Consider the following 13,679-nt stretch of genomic DNA (forward strand, 5'->3'; position numbering starts at 1 on the left):
AATTATCAGAATGTGCTACAATAAATACAAACCTCAAAACAATCAATTGATTGGAATAACCGAATCTTGTTTACATTCTGCTTTGACGCTTTGAGGAAGTGGGAAAGTCGACTTTAATAATTCCAATTTTCTAATCTTCTCGGAGGCAGCACTTGTGGGCGTGACCCTTCACAAACTAAAATCGAGGAAATCTCATTTTTTTCAATTAATAATGATGAAAAAAGCCAAATCATTTAAATACGATCTAAATGTAATGGACGTTTCAGAAATGAATACATCTGTGTTAATTTTCACTAGCACCTTTATTTAGAAAAAACAGCATTGACAAAAAATAATTATTACAACAATGAAACATTAATACATTAACTCTCAGGTTACATTGACAATATTAGCACCGTGCTTGGAAAGAACAATCAATTCTTGTTTTCTTTTCAGAATTCCTCCCCCACCTGTCTCGAACACCTATATGTAACGTTTCAAATATTGGTCCAAATAATAAATTACTGACATTATACGTTCTCACCCATGTCCCATGCCTTCGGACACATCTTCACGCCAAATTTTGTTTCATTTACTTCCTTTATGTGTAAATTTCCTGGCAAAATACATTTCAGATTGGCAGCAACAATTACAGAAATAAAACAAATGATAAAGACTCATCTGAAAACAAAACAAAAAACAGATATTGTGACATTGGTCGGGAATTGATAATGATTTTAAAAGGACTTCTTTGTCCACTTATATTAGCTTTCATAACAAATACCTTTTCTGTTTCTTGATCGTTGGGAGTGGTATCGCATCTAGTTTAAAATTATCCGCAGGGAATTGATCATACCATCAAAGCTGTTCTTTGCAGAATTAGAGCAAAGCAGGCATAAGTAAAAAAAAAAGCACCATTAATTTGACATGATTCTCTGAAAAATGTCACTCCTAAAAATGTGTAAATACACTATGTGGCACGACACTCAAATGTCAAAGCTCTTTTTTGACCTTAACCATCATACAAATATGATTTGTTTTGCTATGATTGCGGAAAGGCAATACTGGTAGTTGTATTTACATATTGGAATGGGAGAGGGGAAAAATATAAATCATCATCAATGCATCTGTTTGTGTTTTGGGCAGAACTTGACATTTCCTGCAATATTGAGTAGCTGCCATTTTTCCAATTAAAAAACACATTCTTGCAACAATAGGCCGAGACGCCCTCTAATACGGTATTGATATAAATGTGATTTCTAGAAAAATCATCTAAATGTATTCAATCGTGTACTGTACTGTGTGTCTTTTTTAGTTGCATGCAGAAAGAAATGAGTGACTACAAGGGAAACATAAACAAGGCGCACAGATTCACTTGGACGCAAACTGGCAAGAGTCTAGCGGAATTTGAATTTAGTCTCCCCATCATCAAAAGTTGTTGTTTAGAACAAACATCACTATGGCTCCGAGAGACTGTTTCACATCCCTCTTTTGGTGCTTTTGTATTGGTTAACGGCTGCTTTCAAATTGGCGACACACTGGTTGAGAGAGCGACCGTCTCTATTCTAGGAGGCCACTATTTGAGGGAATGAATACGAGAAGTCCTTCACAAATTCCTTTTCATCGGTTATTTGATCACTTTAGATGTATAAAATGGCACGCGGACTCGTGGCTCTGTGGTCTAGAATGGGTTTTTCTATCCGGGGCACCACACCACGGTAATTCCTTGTGTTAACCGAACCGTCTTCTCATCTCCAGTGACGATGTTCCCAGATTTCTATTCACAAGTCCACTTTTTGGCACTAAAAATGCATCCGATGTCCTAATCTTCCCTCTCTCGCTTACAACGGATACAAGAGAAATCCGGAGAAAGACGAATGCACGTATTCTCCGGCGTAAAGTCCTGCCGCCTGATCCGAGGGCAGTTGAATGAATACAGTGTCCCCAGGCTGTAAAGGTAAGACGGCACTTCCCGACGCTTGATCCAAGTATCCTTTCTTGTATTCATCGTATGTATACATCACCGGCTCATTGTTCCTCATCAGGGCCACCCACACGTTGGATCCTTTGCAATGGATGTGGTAGGCAAAGTAATAAATGCCAGGGACTTCGCAGGTGAATATTCCCGTTTGGGGGTTGAAGTTTTGGCGACCGTTGTACAAAGGTTTCTCAAACGCCACCGGCGTGCCCACGGGTGGGAACGGAGCTGAGGAAATAGCTGTGAAGGCTGGCATTTCCAGCCCACTGGCTCCCATGGCTTCTGCGCCGTTGCCTCCATATTTGCCTTTTTTACCGTAGCCACCTGCCTTTTCACCATCCAGGTCAGGGCCCATATGGGAGAGCACTCCGGCCAAGTCTGGAGACATACCAGGTTCACCTGGCGGGCCAGGAGGTCCAGGGGGGCCCGGCGGTCCGTTCAGTCCTTGGGGTCCCGACGGGCCTTCTTTCCCTCGAGGTCCGACAGGACCGGGATGACCCGGAAGGCCTTCGCCTGCAATGCCGGGAGGACCGGGCGGGCCAAACCCTCCTTTTGGTCCTTGAAGTCCAGGTGATCCGATTGGCCCTGCTACACCGTCCGTACCAGGGATTCCCTTTGGACCCTGAGGTCCCATTTCACCAGGAAATCCACCTCCTCCTTTGGGCCCAGGAAGTCCTGGCTGGCCTGGAGCACCAGGAAGGCCTTTATGTCCATTTTCTCCTTTGGTGCCAATTGGTCCTTGTGGACCTCTCAGCCCTGGACTTCCACGTTCTCCAGGTAAACCGTCAGTACCAGGCAATCCAGGTGTTCCGGCGTCACCCCGAATTCCATCAATCCCTTTCGGTCCTCCTTCTCCACATTCTCCTTTTGGACCTGGTAACCCCACAACCCCTGAAGGCCCCTTGGGTCCCGGAGGGCCTGGTTGACCACTTGGGCCAACAGGTCCAATCGTACCAGGTAATCCTGTGTGTCCTTTATCTCCCTTTGGTCCCAATGGTCCAGGTGATCCATTAATGCCTTGGTCACCTTTTGGTCCTTGCAGGCCTGTTTTTCCGAACCCAGGTACCCCGGGCTTGCCTGGTAAACCAGGCGGTCCCGGATGACCTTTCAGACCCTGCATGCCTGGCTGTCCTGGCAGACCATTTTGACCAGGTTTTCCTTGCCCGGGAAGACCAGGTGGGCCTGGTGGTCCTCCTTCACCTGGTGGCCCACTTAGTCCTTTCAGTCCTGGATGTCCCTTTTCTCCAGGAGGTCCTTGCGGGCCTGGCATGCCATTCAAACCTGGTTTTCCAAAACCAGGTAAACCTCTTGGTCCAGCAGGGCCTTGGGGTCCTGGCAGACCTTTGTGACCTGGTTGCCCTGGCTGTCCCAGTCCTTTGTCACCTTTGGGACCTTGTAATCCAGGAAGCCCCGGAAGCCCTTTATGCCCTGGCTCTCCTTTCATCCCCGGTTGACCTGGAAGTCCCTGGCCACCCGGTTTACCTATTCCAGGGAGCCCAGGTGGTCCTGGTGGACCTTGACGTCCCGGTTGTCCGGACTGCCCCGGTTCGCCCCTTGGCCCCATTCCACCTAGCGGTCCAAGAGGACCGGGTCCTCCGGGCCGTCCTGGTGGTCCTTGTAAACCTGGTTTGCCCATCCCAGGTAATCCTGGTTGGCCAGGAGGTCCGGGTAGGCCTGAAGGTCCTGGTTGGCCATTTCCTGGAGGTCCGGGGGGGCCTATCGGTCCTTCCGGACCGGGTGGACCAACTGGACCAGGTTGACCTTGGGGAATTCCTTCAGCGCCGCTTGGTATTGTCTGACCTGGGATCAATGATACACACAGAAGATTAAATTGGATGTTAATTCTTTCAGGAAGAGCAAGTTCACAATAAAGTTGATGAACGTCATTGTTTCTTTCTTACCTTTGTCTTGTCCACCATTATAAACACCCCCTTTGCGAGCCCTATCTTTGCCCTTCATTGTGGGCATCTGGGGGGGTTCTTTCCTATATTGGGGATAGTGCATGTAGGGCGAATCTTTGCCGGTGTACTGCTGCTGGGGGTATCCTTCGTTGCCCATGTGTTGGAGCTGTTGCATTTGCAGCTGCTGTTGATAGGCTTGAGGGTGTTGATTGTGTCCGTAGTACTTTCCATCACTTACACATGTAAGTACAATCAACTGCAGCAGAGTCAGGAGGACTGGGGGCCCAAGGGGCCTAGCGGGCAGCATGACCAAGTCCTGTACCAGAGGGGCAAAATAGCTCTTAGACGAGACTGGATAACAGCTTTTGAAAATGAAGACCTAAAACATTCACGTCGTTTGATCTTGTCCAGATCAATGTGAAATCATTTGTACTTTGCAGCGCTGACTCATGTTTCGATATACACCCCAAAATCCATATTTCATTTTCACTGAAAACAAAGTCGATGTTAAAATAAAATTGCCATGATTTGTTTTATGCGTTTGTTTGTAATGTGAAGATACAATTTTTATGGACTTTAAAATAAAATAAAAAAAAAAACAAATAGGATTGGTAAAAAGTGGATCATACGTCAAACTATGCTGTACCGACGTCTGTGTAAGCTCTCAGTCGTACAGGAGCGGTCCATCGATGAAAAGGTTTCTTCAGCCGTCATCTGTTCTTTGAAGGTGTCGGACGTTTCGCTTCTTATCCAAGAAACTTTGTCAGCAAACTAAAGTCTTACTGGTAGGGCCGATACTACCAGTAAGACTTTAGTTTGCTGAAGAAGCATCTTGGCTAAGAAGCGAAACGTCCAATACCTTCAAAGAGGTACAGATGACGGCTGAAGAAACCTTTTTATCTATGCTGTACCTATTTTGTTAGCATGGCGTAAACATGATATTGGTCTAGATCAGTGGTTCTTAAACTGGGTTGGATCGAACCGTCGGGGTTCGGTGTGTCGGTCTCCGGGGTTCGGTGGGTCCTCCGCCGCAGAGGTCCACCCTTCAGTTTAGTCATTGAAAGAAGGCTTCAGTGAATGAGCATATGAAACCGGTTGGATTTGGTGCCTCCAACATGATTAAGACAACACCACCGATTTCCATCGTGTCATCAAGGTTTCATCTCGTTTCCATTGGTGCTCAATTCAAGACACTTTGACGGTTGGTTTTTTTTTTGGGTGGGGGGGATTCCTAACCACATCCCGACACCATCCGCGCCACTGATGCTCTTTTCCGTCGGATCTCTGACCTTTTCTCAGTCGAATGGTAATTTTGACATAGGCGTGTTACTGTCTCCCCCCTCAGTGAGAGATGCACTTTGAAATGGAATGAATCTCGTTGCCGTTGCTCCACAAGTTTCTCGCAAAAAATAAATAAAAATAACCTAAAAATAAAATAATACATTTCTTAGCCTTTTTCTATACTACTAGATTTAATGTTCTGACGGTTCTCCGAAAATAAATAAACAAACACATTAACCCTCATATTATGTTGAAAAAAAAACACCTATTTAAAATTGCATGTTATGTGTAGCTCTCTGTCTTCTTTCTATTTATAATTGTATTTTATTGATTGCATTCTATTTGTGATTGTATTTTATTTATTATAGTACATATGCTTGTCTGTGACTGTAAAGTGTCCTTGAGAGCTTTGAAAGATGCTTAAAATGTCATGTATTATTATTATTATTATTATTATTAAAAAAACATCACACTGATTATGTCGTGGCTCGTTTTTACCCATATGTAAAACTCCACACAAAACAGCCAACTAACTTTTGTTTATGAGATGTTATAAACATACTTGAAAAGAGGGACAATATACTTTCTATTCCATTGGGATACTTTAGAACTGTTTTGAAGAAAAATATCCACAACAACGGAAACGGGTAAAGTTGACCTGTAATATAATATAAAGGTTAATAAACATAAAAATTTAGAAAAGTATGATTTTTATCTTAAAAAAAACACAGGAATTAAATTTTGGTGGGGTATTCTTCTCACATAAAATGATGTATCGCAAAAAAGCTTTGAAATTCAGACCATCAGTCTCGAGTGACTAATTTGAGCAAATTGTCCTATAGAAATTCATTAATATACAATACAATACAATACATATTGTTTTATATAGTACTGAAGATGTAACAAAGTGCTCAACATGGTCAGCTATCATATACAGGAAATAAAGCAGTCACAAGATAGTAGAAAGCACCCGGGAGTGAAACCGAGATCAAATCGGAATAATATGGCTGCTTCAAAACAAAATGGCGGACTTCCACTTTTTTTAGTTCAATGTTTTTCCTGTTATGGTAGATTAAATGTCATTAATTCAGTAAACGATCTTACAATTAAAAACCCAGTCAATTCATTTCCTTTTTTTCCTGCTGATGCATTTGAAGTTAAATGTAAAAAGTGAAAGAGAATCATTTCCCACGGCGTCGCCATTGATCTGATTGGACACTCCAAAAGTCAACATTGTTGAAGGAAATACCTCTTGAAGTCTGGAGCATTATGAGCTATTTCAATGGTCTGTCACGGCCAATAATATTTTTTCTGGAATGAACTCAGAACGAGAGGAAATATTTCAGAGTTATGTTCATAAAGCCGTGAAGGAAATCCTGTGTGAAGTGCATTGAAAACAAAACTAACGTCATCAATTTTCCTCCATTTCAATGAATGACAAACGCAATATTGAGCCGCGGGGGAGCGTTCAAAATGTTCCAAAAATATTGAAACATTTTATGACCTGCAGCAGGGGTTTCCACCCCTCCCCCCTCATCGATATATGATGTCAGTCAAGGAGCACGTGTACGAGTGAATAAATGTTTTTTTGAAAAAGATGGAAACGCTGTACACAACGGAGCGCCTGTTCACTTGTCACAGGGCGAGGCCCCGTTGTCACGGTAACCAGAGAGGCGATGGAAACACTTGGCGACTCCACCGCCATGCGATTGAAAATAAGTGTCGCCTCCCAAGCGAGTCATTTATTCACTTGGCGTGAAAATTAACCGACAATTTCCACTGCTTGAACTTGTTATTTGTTATTTGAGGAAACGGCGTGCGGAGTGGCCAATAGAAAGAAGTTTGTTCCGCGCTCCTGAAGGCCACTGTGTCATGGCACAATAGTCGGCCATTCAAGGGGGCAGACGTGAGGTCACACGTCGTGAGCGCACGTGAGACGGCGGCGGCGGCGGCGTGACAAGTGAGAAGTCGCCCGGCGTTTTTATGGATTCGCACGCTCGTGCCAACTTGTTTCGCAAAGCGGAAAATAGCTCGCGTGAGCCCTTCTTCTGATTCCTGTCATTTGTTTTTTTTTTTTTACCACCCGGGCCACCGTGGCGTGCATTCTTTTGAATAACAAGTGCTGGACGAGTACATTTGCAATCATTGATTGAACTCATGGATTCTTTCTTCAGATTTTGAACAATGTTATTTGTGTTAAAGGACAACCGACGCCTCCGGACAAGTTGCGTCCATCATTTGTCAAATCAATTCAAATGACTTCTACTGAGCGTATTTTACAAAGATTCCATTCCAGCGCATCTAGCTACATTTGACCTTTTAAGAAACCGCAGACTCTCTCGTTTATCTGAAAAAAAAAAAAAAAAAAACGGTTAATTCCTAAGTTATATGGGTCTGGAGTTATATGAGCTTGAAATGGTGGCAGCTGTACAAAATACAATACAAATTGATTTGTATAGTGCTTTAACAACAGCTGAAGCTAGAACAAAGCGCTAACGTGGACAAAAAGCGAATGCTTCCCCCTTGTGGAAGGGAAAACATTAGCAGAGGCCATGGCCAGAGCTTCAATCGGCACCCAAACAAGAAAAGACAAAATCCAAACACATTTGGCAATGGCACTTTATGTCATACGTATTTTGAATTCACGAATGAATTCATGAATTGACATCAGTAAAATGTTTTATAACATCTAAAATAGCCAAAACACGCAGGATGATATTTTTAGTCAAATGCAAAACACCAATCAAAATGACTTCAAGTGTGCTGAAACTGCCACAAAATGACCTCTGAAGTGGGCAGTTTCAGAAGTCCCGCCCCCTTGTTCGTGACGTCACGTCAGGACGTCTTGCCTTGCTCCAGAATCAAAACAATGGCTTCAGATTCGGAGAAGATGCTTTCTTGTTACCCATCCAGTTATGAATATGATTCAAATAGTTCTGAAGAGGAAAGCATACATGTTTGCCATCGATTAAAGAATTTATTTCGTGTCATTTTCAGGCATCTGGGGGGGAAATGTAGCACCCACAAGATGGTGACAAAGCTCCGTGGAAATGGGCTGATTTTTCTCTTTGGCATTTTTGTCAGCAAATATCAAATAGTTGTTTGGTGTAATACACAACGATTCACCATGGGGTTATTCATGTGTTTTCCTTCTAATTTCGCCATCAACACGGATCAACACGAAGTTTTCAGACCAAGCAAAGTACCGCGACATGCATTGAGGTGATTAAAGGTCAGGAGCGTTCCTTCCGTATCGTCACCAACTCCAAAACAAGACTATCGGAATATTCAGCGCGAGTCTTAAAAGGTCAAATCTAGCTACATGCGGTGGAATCTTTGTCAAATACGCTCAGTAGAAGTCATTTGAAGCCATTTTACAAATGGTGGACGCAACTTGTCCCGGAGGCGTCGGTTGTCCTTGAATAATGTTTTGAAGATGGTGTCGATTTGACTCGATAACAAATGGATCTCCAGTCCAAAACATGATGCGGAGCGGCCAATCCCGTAAAATTAGCAGCTATTCCCGACTGGAGGGCGCTCGCACCCCTGCGACCCCTCCCCCACCACCTCCACACACACATTGACACAAATGCTGACACACACACACACACACACACACACACACACAGTGCCACAGCTGTGCAGCTAAATGACACAAAGTATTGACTTCTGCTTCGCGCCTTTACACAACCACAATAACTCTTGAGGCCCTTTTGTCCAATTGTCCATCCTACACTCCTTTGCCGAATAATGTGTGCACCAGCACTATTTGTACAAACACACACACACACACACACACACACACACACTGCATTCAAAATACTTCCTGTTGTGTAGGTCAGCCGTGCTAAGGGTGCAACGTTCAAGCACCCCCTTTTCATGTTACTAAGAGCCATATATGAGCTTTTTAGCAAAATTAAGATCAGATCATTGGCGATAATCTTTTTGTTTTCAAATCAACCCCCCGACCCTCGAATGTGCGACCTGGCTGTTCACTCTTTTTCTGAAGAAAGAAGAGAGTCTAAGGTTTCTAACAGTGAATGTTGATGTAGTCCTAAAACTCTCCTGCAATTTGAGTGAAAATGACAAAAACCCTGGCACTGGAGTGAACACTTATTTGAATGAGTTAAAAAAGTCTTGTACATATGGCCCCCCAAAAAATGTAACGTATTTTCTGGAATATCAGGCGCACCATGAACAAATGACATATTTAAAAACCTTTTCCATACATAAGGTGCACCGCATTAGAAAGGTCGCCTTCAACGAATGCCACATTTCAAAACATTTTCATACATAAGGCGCACCGGATTATGAGTTGCATGATCAGTTTTTGAAAAAAATCTTTTTTTAGGTGCGCCTTATAGTGTCACGATTTGGTTGGCGACCAACGGGTGGCGCTGTCGGCCCCGCCTGCACCTGCACAGGTGTTGGTCGTTTCGATCAGTGGCAGTTAAAAGGATTCCCGGCACGACCATTCGGGGTCGGGTCTTTGAATGTCTTTGCTTCACCCTGTCAGGTTTGTTTCATCTTGGCAGATTTTCACTCATGTTTTCTTTGATACTTTGTACTTTTCTGTTGGGATGACTTTTAGATTTTGTTCCCGCTGACTTTATTTGTCAAATACAACCTGCTGCTCCTTTCCTGCCTGCTTATTTGGGATCCGCAACCATCACCACCTCGCAAACGGCGACATATAGTGCAGAAAATACGGTCATTCAAACTTCTAATTGTTTTGCAGCAACAACTCCAATTGTACAATCAAGACGCAAGAACGTGCCTCATCTAATTAGATGAGGCACGTGAAACCACGTGACAGTTCCTCCATCTTCATTTTTTCAATGAAATCAGTCTGAGTGGCCAAAAGGCTCCTGCGGTTAAAAGATGGTACATTCCAGCGAATGATTGAAAGCGGCGTGGCGGCGAGCTCGCAGCAAAGCAATTGAGGAAGTGTTTGCTCGGCACTCTCTTGTCACCAAACTGCTCGCTCTTGCTCCCATGGCGTACATGTGACAGTTTGGCTTCAGCTTCCTGCACGCTCACTAAACATTTCAAGGCATATTTGCTTCGCATTGACTTCGACACACATGTGGCTCACATAGTACACGTGACGTCTCAAGGTACACGCTTTTTCACATGTGTTCAAAATAGCTTCCAAAATGACGGCACTAAATTCCAACGGTGGCAGCGAGATACTTTTGGTCATCAGAAGGGATGCCACATGGCTCAATGTAAAGCCCATATCAATTTTCCTTTGCCAATCAGATCACAATGAAAATTTAATACATCAATAAAATACATCAATATATGTTCAAAAATGGTGACATTCACTCATGAGTAACCAGACATCCCAAAAATGAACACAGCGTGGTATAAATGACAAGGAATGTGATGTTTAAAACTGATTTTAGGAATGACAAAAACGTTTTGTGGAAAATGGTGAAATATGAATGAAAACTACCGTATTTTCCGGTGTATAAGGTGCAACAAGGTACAAGGCGCACTCCCAATGAACGCTGTATTTTCCATTTTCACCTATAAGGTGCATCGGAGTATCAGACGCACCTTCAATATAATATAAAAATACAGTATATAAAGGTTTTCCGTATATAAGGCACACCACATTGTAAGGCGTTACGGTCCAATTTGGGGTGACGCACGACTTCTACGGGGAAAATGGAGTCGGGGGCTGCTGACAGTCGTTGCGAGGCCTGTTGTGGCTCAATATGACTTGACATCTAAGGCGCAGGGTCATCTTTTCAAGGAAATCAAGCTCTTTGGGTATGCCTTATAGACTGGAAAATATGATCATTTAAATTTGTTATAAGCTGGTCTCAGTATTATTCACATACAGTATAAGGTGCACCTGCGTATAAGGCGCAGGGTCATCTTTTGAAGAAAATCAAGGCTTTTGGGTGCGCCTTAAGCAACGGGAAAACGGGAAATTAATTGTATTTTTTCTGTGGTGAAGTGGGCGGGGTGAACAAATGTTAATAATTTAATTTGAGAATCCACAGAGATTAAAAAAAAACTCTTCTATCTCACCGACACATTTATTTAGAATAAAAATTCCACCCATAACTCCAAATTAGCTCTCTTGTTTCGATTTATAATTGTATTTTATTTATTGTATTCTATTTGTGATTGTATTTTATTTATTATAGTACCTATGCTTGTCTGTGACTGTAAAGTGTCCTTGAGAGCTTTGAAAGGCGCTTAAAATAGAATGTATTATTATTATTATAAATTACAAGAATGTACCGTATGTTCCGGTGTATACGGTGCACCAGAGTTTAAGGCGCACCACCAATGAATGGTGTATTTTCAAACTTTTTCCATATATGAGGCTCAGCGCAGTATAAGGTGCACCTCAATGAATGAAAAAAAAACCTTTAAAAAAAATCAAATACCTAAATATATAAAAGTTTTCCAAATATAAGACACACTAGATTATAAAACGCGAGAGCGGTTACCCACTACTTCTTCTACGGGGAGAAATGGAGTCGGTGGCTGCTGACAGTAGTTGCGAAATCTGTTGTGGCTCAATATGACTTGACATCTAAGGCGCACCCACCGGCGTATAAGGCGCAAAGTCATCTTTTGAAGAAAATCAAAGCTTTTTGGGTGCACCTTATACACCGGAAAAGACGTAGATAGAAAAATAAACCATAGCGTTGCTTACCTTTGAGCGTCAGGTGCAATGTGGAAATAATCACCGCAGGGGGGAGATTCAGAGAGAGACGGAAAAAAGCAGCGATATCAGGACGGACGAGGGAGCGAGCGAGCTCACCTCTGGCACGTGCTCAGAACAGATGCCCACCTTTGGGAAGACACTTTATATGCGCGGCAAGGTGGGGCCACGAGGGGTGGGCGGCCCACTCTCACAACAGTGGGGCGGGTTGGAGACTCCTAAAAAAAACACAACTGTAACTTATTCCACACAGTGGCATGAAAACACATTTGTCATGTGACTACCCACAAAGATAATAACAAACAAAGAGCCATTTTGGGTGATCTCATTCGCTGAATGTAAGCAAATAAGTCACAGTGGAGGTATTGTTAGGCTTTCACCTGTTCTGGTACACGTCAAAAGAAAAAGAAAAAAAAAAGCCCAAGGAGACGACAAGCAAGCGTGCGTCCCGATGGGCTGGATGTATCATTAGAGGAGGACATGAAATGAAAGGAAGCCATGTTGTGATGTGACGTGATGTGTTATTGCAATGAAGACACAAACACACACAGACACACGATGCGGTCAAGACAACAATGAAGTCACAAAGTCCAGATTGCTGCGCTTAAACGGGAAGTCATGCACTGTAGCTGTGTGCAAGCTCACCATAACTTGGAATCATCAAAGCATCATAAAAACTTTGCTTTTCACTCAATAAAAAAAAAGCATGGAAATGAATGCAATGCAAGTGATTACATGACAGTATTTTAACATTGTTCCCTTCTTCTCCATAGCTCACCCAAAACATGAAAATTGGACTGGCAACTGGACATAGCGGACATTTTTAACATTAACCTGCATGTTTTTTGAACGATTGTGGCAAACATTTCAATGATATAGGCGGCAGGTGTAAAACTGAAGGCCCAAACCCCTCATGACAGTAACTTTATTTATGTATTTATTCATTTAGTTATTAATTCATTTGTGTTGTACCCATTTATTTATGTGTATATGTATGTATGTGTATGTGTGAAACAAAATCTGAAAATGAGGACGACTCCCATCCCGCAGCCTGAAAGGATTAACATTTGACACATATATAGCGTCTGTCAATCTAGACATTACGATTGAATTGAAATTTGAGCTCAATTCATGCATTGAATTTCATCCCAAAAAAAGTCTTGTTTCACCAACAAAGGAATATTGTCAATCAAAAAAAATCCAATAAATAACATGGCTTGCCCTTGCCCGCAGCTGTCATCCTAAAGGTGTGAAGAGCGTTAGTTAGGGGTGTCGTCACTAAAAAGAAATCTTCCTTCCTCGCAGCCTCTTTCTTTTTTCCATGGAACTCTCGTGTTTTTGTTTGTTTGTTTTTTGACACCTGCCGTTGGTTGGCTCGCCCACCCGCCGTTACCATTCATTGTGTGCCACTGACACAAATCAGACAGCGCACCTGCGTCATCAAGCCTCGCCAATCCGCGATGGAATGAAAAGCACGATTGGTGTGCGGTTTGAAAATGCCATCGGGATGCAAAAGGGCGGATGTCCTGTTCTGTCTGCAACAGCCGAGTGTCATGTTAGTCACTTGACTGGCTTTTAGCGCCGCACTTTGCACTGTCAGCCTTGGCGTCGCACCGTTTGCTGCGCATCGCTCATTTGCTTCACGCTCCATGTCACTTGTTTTTCTCTCCTTCAGGTCAATATGCTATGATAGCTGGAGATGTTTTAGCCCCAAAAGACCATTTACGTAGCCACTGTCAGATCGTTCGTGTTTTTTTTGTGTGCATTTGTTGCGATAGTGTCGGGTCATCTCTCATTCTGGGATTTTTGTACGAATTTTCTTAATGAGTAATAAAAAAAAAACATCTCAAGA

General features: G+C 42.9%; 1 protein-coding gene across 1 annotated transcript; it reads right to left on the reverse strand.

Annotated features, from left to right (window-relative positions):
• Nucleotides 1–289: 289 nt before the first annotated feature.
• On the reverse strand, nt 290–11,933 carry col8a1a (collagen, type VIII, alpha 1a). Its single transcript, XM_089002484.1, has 3 exons — nt 11,819–11,933; nt 3,859–4,174; nt 290–3,757 (listed from the first exon to the last, which is right to left on the reverse strand). The coding sequence occupies exons 2-3, from the start codon at nt 4,163–4,165 to the stop codon at nt 1,821–1,823; spliced, it is 2,244 nt and encodes a 747-aa protein (XP_088858610.1). The 5' UTR covers nt 4,166–4,174; nt 11,819–11,933; the 3' UTR covers nt 290–1,820.
• Between the last annotated feature and the right edge of the window lie 1,746 nt (nt 11,934–13,679).

The sequence above is a fragment of the Hippocampus bargibanti genome, linkage group LG08 (assembly GCF_051943395.1).
Source record: "Hippocampus bargibanti isolate YZ-2025 linkage group LG08, ASM5194339v1, whole genome shotgun sequence".
NCBI classification, from domain to species: Eukaryota; Metazoa; Chordata; class Actinopteri; order Syngnathiformes; family Syngnathidae; genus Hippocampus; species Hippocampus bargibanti.

Excerpts from the sequence above, each read along its gene's own strand:
- col8a1a (XM_089002484.1), bottom strand. The coding sequence starts at position 4,165 with ATGCTGCCCGCTAGGCCCCTTGGGCCCCCAGTCCTCCTGACTCTGCTG. Across the intron at positions 3,758-3,858 it reads TAATGGTGGACAAGACAAAG|GTCAGACAATACCAAGCGGC; the intron begins GTAAGAAAGAAA and ends CATTGATCCCAG.